Source organism: Gobius niger (genome assembly GCF_951799975.1).
Source record: "Gobius niger genome assembly, chromosome: 18".
NCBI lineage: Eukaryota > Metazoa > Chordata > Actinopteri > Gobiiformes > Gobiidae > Gobius > Gobius niger.
In genome coordinates this window covers 19,814,927-19,828,123 of record NC_136869.1, presented here as the reverse complement: position 1 = coordinate 19,828,123, position 13,197 = coordinate 19,814,927, and the positions used below count along the sequence as shown (strand labels likewise).

Here is a 13,197-nt window from a genome sequence, read left to right as displayed (position 1 = left end):
CTTAGTATTTTCACATTAAGATTATGATTTTCAGAAACCGATTTCTGATTGACAGGATAACATATATTTACACTTTTATATTTGAGTTTTGATTCAAATACAAACATTAAGACCACATGTTTTTATTGATAGAACCAAGAAATGTAAAATAGCAAAAACAATAATAATAATAATAATACTAAAAAAAAAAATAATATGTTTTTCTTCTATTCTTTTGGAATAATTAAAGAAAAAAATAAAGAGTATATACACACACAGAATATAATACAACACAATACAATACGCAAGATAACTAAAGGGAATCTACTTTATAAAAAAGAAATACGCCAGTGGCCGCTAGGTGGCGTGCTCTATTTGGATTTGTCATTGAAGAACAACAGATACATTTTGTCTTTGCCATCATAGACTGTAAAAATAATGCCACCTATCCACGGCATTATTGAATTTGTTGAATAATTTATTAATTAATGCACAGAATTATTTTAAATGATCTTCAACACTTGATAAAAGGACAAATATTTAGAAGGAGAAAAGCCATAGAACAGCTGTTCTTTCCTCAGAGAACATGGATTAGAGATTATCGCCTTGTTTTACTCATTTGAAACGGCCCATTTTCTTTCTATTAGTGTGGAATTATAGAACACGGCGGGTGAGGACAGTGTTAGAAGGAAATCCTCGTGTCATGCTCCTATAATGGTGTTTTTAATCGTGTTTTAAAATTATATCTGATTTTAGCCACAGCCTATCTGCAGTCTTCAACACGCATGCGCAAGGCAGTCAGCGGTCAGAAGTGGGGAGAGAAATCTATCAAGTGCACACAATTTACAGGAAATAAACGCTATTCTTTTCAAGCTGGTATAAAACTTTAGCGTAGGTACAGTCAAGCAAATCAAGCTGCCTTTTTAGGAAATGTGTGATGGTCGTTTATTGCTTCATATTTAAAATGTTGGCTGTACTGATGATTCGCGCGTGCTGATGAGCTGTTTACTCATAAACATAAACATTTTGACCAAAAACCAAACGGTGAACTTTTATTCTGAAAGACCGGAAGTGGCCTCGCTCTTTCGCGTGCATGACAGTGGTGGAGCGGAGCAGAGCGCGGCCGAGAGGAGAGAGTGCAGTGGCAGCTTGTGTCTGCAGCGGTGTTTTGCGTGAAAAAACACAAAGTAGGGACCGAAGAAGAGCGGACCAAACCCCGCTGCCGAGCTTCACACGACCTCCGCGGGCCATGGACTGTGGGCGATCCTCTGACCAAGCTGCTCCGTGCGCGCTGTTTTGACGACAAGCGGCGTATTCAACATCTGTAGAGCATAATGAGGGCATCCGCTATTCTTTCTGCTGCTTTTTCCTCCGAGCTTTAGTCCGACGCTAAGTGACACTATTTATACATGCGTCGCGTTTAGACCCCAAGGACCAGTCTCGCCGTCGGGACACAGCCTGCGGATATTTAGTTAATTCCCTCCTCCTCTCCATGGCCCCAGGGGAACAGTGAAGTCATTTGAGAAGTCACCGGAGAGCAGACACGTCTTAATCATCTCGATAGTTTTACACAGTTCTGTGAGGGGGAGAATCGCCCTGTCCTTGTCGAACGCCAGCGGACGCGCCGGACTCCTACAGGCTTCGATCCCCGTTTCCAATCGTACATGGTTTTGTCCCTCCTCTGAGCCCTTTTTCTCACGAATCCTCCTGTGGGCATTTTCTCCGCCAAAAGGATGCCGGATCAAATATCGGTGTCCGAGTTTCTCTCGGAGACGACAGAGGATTACAATTCCCCGACCACGTCCAGCTTCACCACTCGAATGCAGAGCTGCAGGAACAGCGTGAATGTGCTGGAAGAGGTAAGGCCGTGGTGTCAGCCTGACTGAGAGGTGATGGATGGATGATGGATGCACAGTTAAACATGTCAATGGGTAATAAATGCACCCAGAATTACGATGTTGCAGTGATGTTTAGTATCATTAGAAAGGGGACACTCGTGGGTAAACGTGTTAAATTCAGTTTTGCATAACACATCAGAAACAATCCAGTTGCTCAAGAGATGAAGAGGAACATGGATGAGTTCAGGCCAATGCTTTTGTGGAAATGCTAAAACCTGAAAAAACATATGAGAAAATTACACCTATATCATAAAATAAGTAAGGATCATACATTTTGCAGAGCCCTAGTAATGAATAGAGAACATGTTTTATGTTAGGCTTCCATCATATAGTATTAACCATAATCTCCATGTTTTCATTCTGTTCCAAATGTGTCCTTTCAAATGAGAACCTGCACCTGTTGCTGTTTACCCATGTTATGTTCACTCATGATGCCCACACTGAACCCAAATATTCCTCTTCTCCTTCTAACACTATGCAGCTTTGATCATCTTGTGTCTTTTTTTTGAACATCTTCTGCTCCCTTTTTTGTGTGTGTGTGTGCCTCATACCGTGCAGTAATGGATGGAGGGGGTGGTTTCGAAGTCGTCCAGGGGAATAGGAGGATGTGCACTTACTTAAGGCCTGCAGCTTTCTGTGTTCACTATTACATAACTGCTCCCAGCTCTGAGCGTGCTGCTGCCAGGCCAAAGCAGTGTGCACCCGTGTGACAGCGAGGGACCTCCTCCACTCGCTCCCCCTCCTCACTTCGGGATTAACTCGTCGCAGATCGGCCGATGTCGTCGATTCGCTCTGAACTAAACTCCGTGGCTACTCCGTGATGCAGTGTCACCTTTGATCACACGGGCCTGGTGTAATCGGGTCAGACAGGTGGGGGGGCTATATATACAGTAGGTTATGTGCGTGTGCGTGTCTCTGCGCAGGCCCCACCCCCACACCAACCATCTCTGCTCTGTGATTATAGAGCATCCAGCCAGGGAGGATAGCGAACACCTTCACTGTGCCTGCAAAGGCCAAAACCTGACCTCATTTCCTGTTTTAAAACACACACACACATAGCAACGGAGTAGTCTTCCCTTTCGCTCTGCGCTCTAGCTTAATGTGTAAACAGTGAGGCAGACGGCTAATCTGGGATAAAGCCGCGGCTGCTGTGGATGGAGTGTTAAGGGTTACAACATGACTGCACAAGTGGAAGCTTGTACCACTGTCAAGTAATCTGTGCCATGAAAATGGGCTAAAACGCATGCATTTAGTTTGTTCATCTTGCCATATTAACTGCATTGAGAGCGACACGTTTCTTCCACCACAACTCAGATTCCACTTTTAGCTCCGGAGCCATGCAGTCGGTCGGAGTCTTTCCTGCGAGGATTTGTTCGTCTTGGATTTTGGTTCAGAAATGCTGCATTGATGTGACCGGTAGTAATTTCATTCACACGTTTTTGCTTTTGAGTCCCTGCTTTGGCAATCACCACCAGTACAACTATCTCGCTTTACACTCACACGAGGTGAGTAAAGTGCCTTTTGCAAAGACACAACAGCAGAAGGAGCTGGGACAAATGCTCCTCACAGGCACTGTCGCCTGTCATAGCATTCTGTTTGCTCCACCGGGCGTGGATGGCGATTGAACCCATGATCCCCCATTGGTTTACGAGACCAACGCCTCACCACTTGGCCACCATGCCCACTCCCGTCACATATGTGGGGGATAAAATGGGAAAAGCATTCTTTCAAATCAGCTTAACAAACTTACGGTTTGCTCTGATCATTTGCATAGACACAGGAATGGAATGAAAAGTAAGTGCATAAATGAGCACACCAGAATACACAACCTACTTCTCCTTCAACATCCACTTTTCCCATTGCTGTCCCTTACGTGTTTATTAAAATCTGAATGATCGAATCCCACCAAAGCAGCGGGGCTTGTGTTTATTCAGAAACCCAGCGCTCACATTGTGTCTGCTGACTGTAACTGGGGAAAGGCTCGCATCATGAATCACCTCTCTGGCCCGGTGCCTCCGCAGCACAAACCAAAAACATCTGTTGGAAAGGCCGCCATGTGCGCTGGGCTTCGGTAGCCGCTCTGGAATTTGCTGAGCAGATCACATGACGAGGAAGAGCTGCGCGTGGCCACAGAGAGAGGCAACACGCTCATCAGAGTTCAGCAAAAGACAAGATGGAAGGTGAAACCGTGCCATCCCATGAAATACTGAAACATCACATCAAGCCTCCATCCTGCTCCTTTTACATCACAAGTGTCCCTTTGCTCTGCTGCTGCTCGTCCTGACCAAACCTATAATAACTGACCTCAAGAGTTTGCATGACTAGAAAAGAAAAATGGCAAAATAGCTTTCAATGTCGTATTGAGGGTTAAACTGGTAGGGGATACGCCCATTGACACAGACATCTCCCTAAAGCTGCAAAAAAAAAAAACTGCTGGATTACAGTCTATTTTCACAAATGAGCTGCCCGGTTTGATCTTAAGCCTCGACAAGAGGAGACACATAGTTGCATCATTCACTGAAAAGACAAGCCCGCCAAGGAACGGGCTCTTCCTGCCTTCAAAAAAAAACCCTCTCCTTTTCCTTCCAAGACATTTCCTTGCTTGGTGTTGACGAGGTAAATTATGCAAAGGTACGGCGTCAATATTTAATGTCGTAACCTGAGGGGGAATCGCCATGGCCCGAGGGAGAGTTGTCAGTCTTCTCCTCGCTTTTTTTTCTGAGTCATCAAAAGGCAAAAATAAATAAGTCATAAATCATAAAACGCTAAGGCTAAAGTGTCCAGAAGTATCTCAAAAGGCCTCGTTATCTTTCCCCAGTCCGTTACAGATGATGCCTTCAGCTTTGCGTGAGTCAGGAGCCCTTCCGCCCCTTGTAACCCCCCCTCGCCATGTGTGGGGCCCGGGCGGCACTTAAATATGTTTACCATTGTGTTATGCGAAACAATGGGAAGCGTCGGTAAAAATAGCTGCGCTGGCGGTAGCTTGCACACAAGATGGTGGCGTGGTGGGAGTATGTAGGTTGTAGCTTCGTGTTTCTACTGTTAAAAGTGTTCGGTTTGGGGATTTTTTATTTATTTATTTGACCAGAAAGGCTTGTGGCAGTTGCAGAGCGTGGATTTGCAACGTTCCTTTTCGCTGACACGCGCTTCAGGAAGTGATGATGATGGATACTCGGGGGATGTGACATATTACGCTCTTACGCCATAGTCTAACGTTGACCTTACACAGTGTATGGTTAAAACGAACAGGCCTGGTGATAATGCTTTGTTAACCTACTTGTCAATGCCGGCCTGTAATTTTGTGGCCGGCGTGTGTGCGGCGCATGTTGACAAAAAGTAGGTAAGTGGTCAGGAGTGTTGAGTCTACAGTGGCCATCGGTCGAGTCTTCGTTCAGCATCATATCCTGCGCCACATTTAGGAGCGGGCTGGAGTATGTCCACTCAAGATGTTTTGTCTAGACGGCTCCATCTCCTAAACAATGCTGTGTCAATCTTCTGCTGTTTATTCTGGAAGACTCGCGGGGGATTGGGTAAAAAGGGCAATGACTAAAAAAAACATAGTAAATAACATGGATCTTGTCTATGATCTTGTCTCATCGAAGAATTGGTGACGGAGAATGATTGGTGGACATCTTAGATTTTTATTTTTCTGTCTTTTATCTTCTCCTTTGGCAACAAATAAATCCTTTGGAATTAATAGCATTATATACTGCCTGAGCGCCTTTAGCTTTGATTACAGCATGCATTCGCTGTGGCTTTGTTTCAGTAAGCTTCTGCAATGTCTAAAGGTCCAGTGTTGCATTCATTTGTCATCAAAATCTTGTACTGATCATGGGAGAGCGTGACCACTGTGCAAAGCCTTCCCCAGCACATCCTAAAGATTCTCGACGGAGTTTAGACCCTGGATTATGCTGTCCATGTGTGAAACGGATGTCTCCCTGAGCCACTCTTTCACTCTTTGTTCCTGGCATTGTCGTCTTGGACAATGCCATCAGGGAAGAAGAAATCCAACGATGGAATAGCCTGGTCGTTGAGGATGTTCAGGTCGTCGGTTGATCTCATTGGGCACATAGTGTTGCTGAATCTAGACCTGACCAACTGCAGCAACACCTGATCAGAATAGTTACATCCAGGGAATCACTGAGAGCTGAAACACTGGCCAAAACCAAAACAATTGCTGTATTTTGATCAGTTTTGCTCCTTAGTCTTGTTTTAACACAGGCATTAGTCTTGATTTGAGGTATGCGCAAACTCCAATACTAATACTAATACTAGCATACTCTAAAATCTGCTGTATCGGGTTAGAATCTGCTGGTATTGGTATCGGGACATCCCTAGTTATCCCGGTAACTTGCTCATTGAAAATTCAACATCCCATCTTGCTCTTATTTCCATCGTGCCATTGAAATGCCCAATGCGATCTGCCATTGTCATGTGATGCGCTGCTATTTCTCTCAGGTATTTGTTGCCCTTTGAGGCGTGCATTGTTGCAGATGCTTCTCTGCGTCAGGGCTTTGACTCCCAAACCGCAGATACAGGGGAAAGCCTCTGCAGTCTGCGCATGGGCATTCCTTTGAGCTTACCTCGCACTCACATCACATGGGGCCACGGCTGCACCAGAAAAATGTTGACTTTTCACAGTCTTTTCTATTCACGCACAACTCGACGTGACCTAATAGGCACACGGCAGGAGATTCATATTAGTTTAAAGCCCATTTTCTAACCGTTAGAGGCATGTGATGTGCTGTGGCAAGCAATTCTGGGAGAAGAAAAGCACAAAAAAAAAAACAGATCGAAACCTAATCACGGTTGTTGTAAATTGAAGTAGCTGTAAGATAAGGTTATCATTGGTGGATGTTAAAACAAATCACTACCAGCGTTGACTGTAGTGTTAAAGATGAACATAAAATAGATTAGATAACACTGGAGCGCATCATAAAACGCACGGGTAAACACTAGTGGCCATGTTTTCTTGTACAGCAGTGGCGCACTTGATAAAGAGCCCTCACACATGCTCTATAGAGTGGACCGGAGAGAGAAAGTCGACCCGCCGTTAGTGAATGGATAAAAGCATGCAGTCGTTGCAGCAGCAGCCTCAAAAGCCTCTGGTCACCTGGGGCCATAAGGGGGATGACGGCAGGATGTCATGTGAGTGTGCATCGCTGTCACATGGAGAGGCCGGCCCCTCCGATAGAAAAGGAGGGAGAGATAACAATGTCCGCTCAGTTCACACTTCATGCGAGAGCCTCTGCCCTCCAGGCTGTGGACATGCAGCTTCACATGAGCTTGTACCACGCTGGGTTTATCAAAGCTGTCCTCACCTGTCACAGCAGCAGTATTTTGATCTTGTTAACGCTGAATATTTTTAAATGTGTGAATTTATAAGGTTCTAATATGCTCTGGTGGTAAACTGATAGATTGAATTTTCTTCCTTATGATGGAAAGAGGATGTTATTTACACAATGGTTTATTCTTTAGTCTATGGGGCTACAAGCCATTCTAATAAAAAAATAAAAAACATTTATGGCAATTTTATTTATTTAGAAACGGATATTTGCTTAATTATGTTGGACAAAGTGAAAAGATGCTTGTCATACACCAGTCAGTGGCCTTTCAAGAATGACCAGGGGGAACCTCTTATGTAAAAATACAGTTTAAATGTTTGAATGTCCTCCTCTGGCTTTTGCTTAAACAAGCCTGTGGCGGTTTATGGTCTTGACCGTTACAGCTGTGTAGGACTAAAAATATTAATAAAAGTGACATATGGCTTTTCCTGAATATTTGTCCCGAGAGTCGCCTCAGCCGTGAACCAAAGTGTGAGAGAATGGGAGCATTTTATGTCCCTCAGCTCCATTGTTCTGGTGACATGTTGTTCCAGTTACACCAGTTAAAAGACACTCAAAGTCACACTTACTCTTCCTAACAGGCCATTTGTAAAGAATAAGATGCAATGAAATTATATTTATACAGCGTTATTAGAATACAGATGCTTTGAAATATACTGTTTCTACTGTATGTATGGCAATTCTATAATGGCTGCTTGCTTGAGGTAGACTGTTGTATTTTGTTAGCCGACTAAACATCAAGCTAACACTATTTAGGATTTACCACACCAATTGCTATCAAATATCGCAGCTGTACCCTATCTGTGGTTTGGTATTGCATATGCTAGCAAAACAATTAGCCCTAGATACTGTTGCTAAATCAAATAAGCCTTAGGGATGAATTGTCAAGCTAGCGCCTTTGAGGAAAAGCTTTGCAAATGGAAGCTAAACATAGCTGTACTTTTCGCTACATTTGTAGATTGGCATGCTAGCTAAATTTGGTTAGCTAGCATGTCAATCATAAAACATTTCAGGCTTATAGGCTACACTGTACCATAAACAACCAGTGCTGTCATGAGAACCTAACATCACACAGGAGCAAAATAAAATGTTTTTTTTTTATGCCCTCGATTATATCCATTTGTGTATGTCTTATTCGGCCATTGCGGATGTTTTCTATCCCATTGCTCCACGATTAAGATGCGTGATAAAGGAGGAGACTTAAAGCCCTGTGTCGCCGGAGGAGGGTTGCAGACAGATGTGAACTGACCCACTCTTGCGCGCCCATAACGCGGGGAGGCACTTGGGGGGATCAGGGTGCCGGAGCAGAGCCCGGGCCGAGCTAATCCGCTGCTGGCTAATAGCCCTTGATGATATACGCAGTGCAGCTGTGGCAGGAAGGTAGGCCAACAGCTGGGGCGCGCACACTCACACTCACTGCTATTATCAGGTTTCAGCGTGAGACAACAACAAACAAGCAACACTGAGGCCCTCGCCTCCCGCTGTGGTGGAAAACCAGCAGCACTGGAGGAGGGGAGGCTTGTCAGTGCTTCTAATGGGGAAACCTCCTCACTGTAGATGCTCTTTTATCTCCCATGATGCAACTGGAATGAAACTACTCAGCCTTCTTCCCAGGAGCACATTTGTGTGTGCATTAGGCATCTATCATTATCACACCGGCGTAGACTGGAAGTAGGGAAATGATTGTTTTGATTCGAGGCATAAAATGTAGGGCTTTTATGAGATTATTATTTAGAGTAGACCAAGCGCTTGGCGGTTGGCGATCCTCGCTGTACTCCTTTCTGTCTGTGTTGGAATAACGATAAAAACAGGAGCGAGTATGTGCGAGTCGTGCCGTTTTGATTAGATTTGCAATTTTGTTCTGTGTTCGCTTCACAGAGCATGTTTTTAAGCAAACATTTGAGAGTAGACTGACATATGAAGCTAATAGTGCTATTTCAGAACATGTTTATAAATGTCTGAGATCCAAAAGGTTTTATACATAATGAATCCCCATGGAAACAGAAAATTGGATTTTGATTTCCAATGGTCCCTTCATATGTTTGTCGTATTTAGTTAATGCTCAACATACCTCCTAATAATGCTTCAGCTGAAAATCAATGACTAGTCTCTTTCATTTGTCACAGTACACAAAGGAACTCGTATCTTATCTGCCGGCTAGTCGGTCATTCCTCTGTGATTGTATCGGCGCAGGGGTAAAACACGGTGCAGCTCAAGGACATCAGGAGTCAGCTCTGTCTTGTGAAGTCTGACCGTCTGCTGCGGCTCGAGGGGTAAACAGTTGTCCTCTGTCTGTGACTCTTATGGCATTTAGACCCATGCTTTGTCTTTGTCCACTAGCCTATGCCCATGCACTGTGGCTGCAAACAATGACTGTGGATTTTTCACTGTCAAAATGGTACCTTTTCCCATTAGAATGAATTATAAATATTGCCTTTTCTTTTTTGAGACCAGTGCTGATTGTCGTTCGATCAAAACGCCAATCCAAGGCTAACTTTTACCGGGGGAAAGTGCACCCTCATCAACAAATCGAATCACAAATCGCATCACTGTGTAAACACTCGACATTCGTCTTCCAGATTGCATCACGTTTTCCTCCCCGAGCCTAAGTTGTTTACCTTGCCTGTCAGCGCAATTTAAGATGAAGGAAGTCTGTTGCATCACCGTCGCTTGCCGTCAGAAAGCTGTCGGCGCGGAAACCGATAGCGTAACGTGAAGAGGAGTTTAAGCTTTTGTTGGCCCGGGACAGCGCAGGCTCCATTGTGGCAGGTCCAGTTGCTCATTTGCCGGGTCCATTTGGCCGGCTGGAGTGGATACACCTGTGTTTTTTTGGAATAGCTGCTCGTTCTCTCTCACCCAGCGGAGTCCCATAAAGTGTGAAATTCGAGAACGGCCCGCAGAAAAACTTCAAGGAATGCTGTAAAGCGCAGAAATGGGCCAATCCGCGGGCAAGAATTAGAGCTGTTGGATTAAAGGGAAACAAAAGTTGGGCTCGGTTTTATCAGCGGAGAAGATACGAGGTTTGGCCTTGTGCCCTTATTGGCTTACAGTGTGGGTGGCAGTGGGAAGAAGAACTGGCAGCTTAACACCTGATCAATGATAACCTATCTTTATTTCGGCCTATAAAGTTCAATCTTATTTTTTTATCTTGAACTTTTGCCAGATTATTCAGTGTAGTATGTTTTAATGAGTGATGATGCCACAGTAGTAGACACAATATCCAATTTTATCGGTTAATTAATGGCTGCACGATTTTGGATAATATCTTCACGATGATAGATATGTATTGTTGCTGGTAAACATTAAAGGTGCATTATGAAACTTTTTGTAAGAGGAAAGAAACCTTGATATTTCTGCTTATTATCTTTACTTTCCATTTCGATGACCTCTGTGATGCTCCAGGATCAATTATTTTTTAGGGTGTCTAGCAGGTTTTCACCTCTGATGGAACCATCTCCATGGTTACACACATTTCAATCCAGAAAACCTACCAGAAACCCTATAAAACAATTGATCCTGGCGCAGCATTGAGGCCACCGTGACGGAAAGCAAACTTAAAGGAACAGGCCAGCGTTTTTTCATACTGAGATATGTTCTTACCTGAGCTTAGACGAGTTAATGCGTACCTGTCTGGTCTTTGTGCTTGCCCTAAGTCACGCAAAACGACCAAAGATGTTGTTAGCATTTGGCCTCTCCCAACATATTCCTATAACTCCAAATGGGGGAGAGGTTGGAAGCTACCACGCTCTTCCACGGGCACAAAGACCAGACAGGTACGTATCAACTCGTCTAAGCTCAGGTAAGAACATATCAATGGCCTGCTCCTTTAAGGCGCCATGCTAGCCACCCATAGCTCAAAATGTTCCATAATGCACCTTTAAGTCTAATGTGTTTCAGTGCACACAAATGACAGTTCTTTACTACTTCCTGCCCATGAGAATATTTGGACACAGTGTTTTCTTTTCCATTGCCGACTTCCATAATGTGTTTGAAAGATGACAATTAAATAGTCTTCAGCGCTTCAGATGCTCAAGTCCCGTATTTAATCCTCTCTGGACATTCGAGGGGCGCATGTGTATAATTTTCCCTCATCAACGCCATTGTCCCGCTGATGACTGTCATTAGCGGCACCTCCACATCATACAACAACCATCATTAAGCTCCATCGCGAACATAACGGCGACAGAGGTTGCACGCGCTCCTTCCTAGGTGAGCACATTCTAATGAGCGGTGCGTGGGCGTAACGGTGAACAACATCGCTTCAAAAACAAGCGGTGGGCTGAGTGAGAACAAGCATGCAGGGGAAGGGGGGGGGGGTTGAGCCAAATGATGTGCGAACACCGCTGTATGCACGGGGGTCGCCTCGAGGCCCACCACAGGCGAGCACGATTCTGTTCACCACTTAATCTCTGCAGCAGCCAGGAAGTAAACCTGTGACTTTTCGATTGCGATTCATTGCGGAGGCCGGCTTTGCTGCAGCAGAACGGGCAGCTCAGCAGCTCGTCCGCCTCTGAAAGGTCCGAGCAGGACACAGGGAAACGGTTCTACATAATGCACTAATCTCTTGACGAGTATTGACTTTGCTGTGGTATTAGTGGAAGGCCATTTTCACGACGGTTGTTCGGGCTAATTAGAAGGCATTAACCCAGAATTAGCGCGAAAACAACACAAGTGGATTTATTACAACAGTAAAGAGTTTTGCTACAGTTAAATTCACCCATTAAGCTTAAAACACTACAGTATTTTGTGCAATTGTATGATATATTTTCTATATATTTGGCCGACACGTCAAGTATATCTCATTGTAAACCAAAGTCAGTCCCTTGTGCTCTCGATACCTGTGTGACTCGTCTGCACAACGCGGCTTAAACGTTATTGAGTGACACTGGAGCTCGGCTGACGAGTGACTTTGAGCCGGCAGTCGGTAACTTAAAACACGCCAAATCACAGGTTTGCTGCTTTGTCATTTTCTTTTCCAAATGCGGGTTTGTCAGCAGCGCGGCGTCCCATTTCAGTTCGCTAACGACGCGAGTGGGCGGGCGGGAGGAGGTTCAGACAGAGGTTTTTTTTTTTTAAATGCTTGGAGAACCTTTGTCTAAATGCAACGTCAGGACAAAGATATTCAGTGCCCATGGGTTCTTCTACAAGTGAGACGCAAACTCCATGTTATTTGAGTGCAGACTAAGAATCCAGTATTCACTTGTTCAGGAAAACTGGAAATCATTGACTTAGTCTTCAACCCATGTGGTGCTAGGGCTGGGTACCGTTCATTTTTTCTGATACCAGTACTTTAACGATACTTGGTTTTTGATACCGATACCCGAACATTACTTTTTCGGACACTTTTCCGAAAATATTTGTCATCTAGAACCAGAAAACGGAACAATAATCTGTGGAAGATCTGCATATTTACAATACCGGGTTCATCATTGTGTGTGGAAAATGGGGAATAATTTTGGGGGGAAATTGGGAGAAATTATGGCAAAAATATTTTTTAAAAATGGGGGAAAAAGTGGGAAGTAGGAAAAAATATAAGTAATAAAAATGAGGGGGGAAAAAATGGGAAAAGGAAAAGAAATTGGGGCAAAAATAAGAAAAAAAAAATGAAAATGGGGCAAGCATTGGGCCCCCAAAATGGGAAAAATACAGAGAAAAAAATGGGAGGGAGAATGGGTCATGTGGTTGTCTTGACCAAGAAGGTATAGACCAGTAGGCCATGGCACTTGCAAGATTTTAAATGACTAACTGACCGTCTGCTGTCCCACACTGTTTTTCTTACTCACACTTCAGGGTGAATAACGCTGACATTTTCATTATAATATTAACAAGTCTTTTGAGGAACAAGTAGTTTTTCTACTTCTCCAGCCCTAAACCGGTGTGCTTTGTTGTGTCGTGTTATGCATCCTTGTAACTTCAAGCCACTCCAAGTAAGGTTTCAGAACACAGAAGTATTTTTCAACTTCTTTCACAAAATA

The 13,197-nt window shown here is 44.1% G+C and overlaps 1 protein-coding gene across 4 annotated transcripts in view; it reads left to right on the top strand.

Moving 5' to 3' along the window:
- Positions 1 to 1,068: 1,068 nt before the first annotated feature.
- asap1b (ArfGAP with SH3 domain, ankyrin repeat and PH domain 1b) overlaps positions 1,069 to 13,197 on the top strand; it is a 51,217-nt gene continuing 39,088 nt past the window's right edge. For 2 of the 4 annotated variants that reach the window (XM_079576160.1, XM_079576163.1), the window contains exon 1: positions 1,069 to 1,838. In XM_079576160.1, coding sequence (XP_079432286.1) covers positions 1,713 to 1,838 — 126 coding nt within the window. In that variant the 5' untranslated portion in view covers positions 1,069 to 1,712. The remainder of the gene's footprint in view (positions 1,839 to 13,197) is intronic. The other 2 variants (XM_079576162.1, XM_079576161.1) reach the window with 1 other exon arrangement.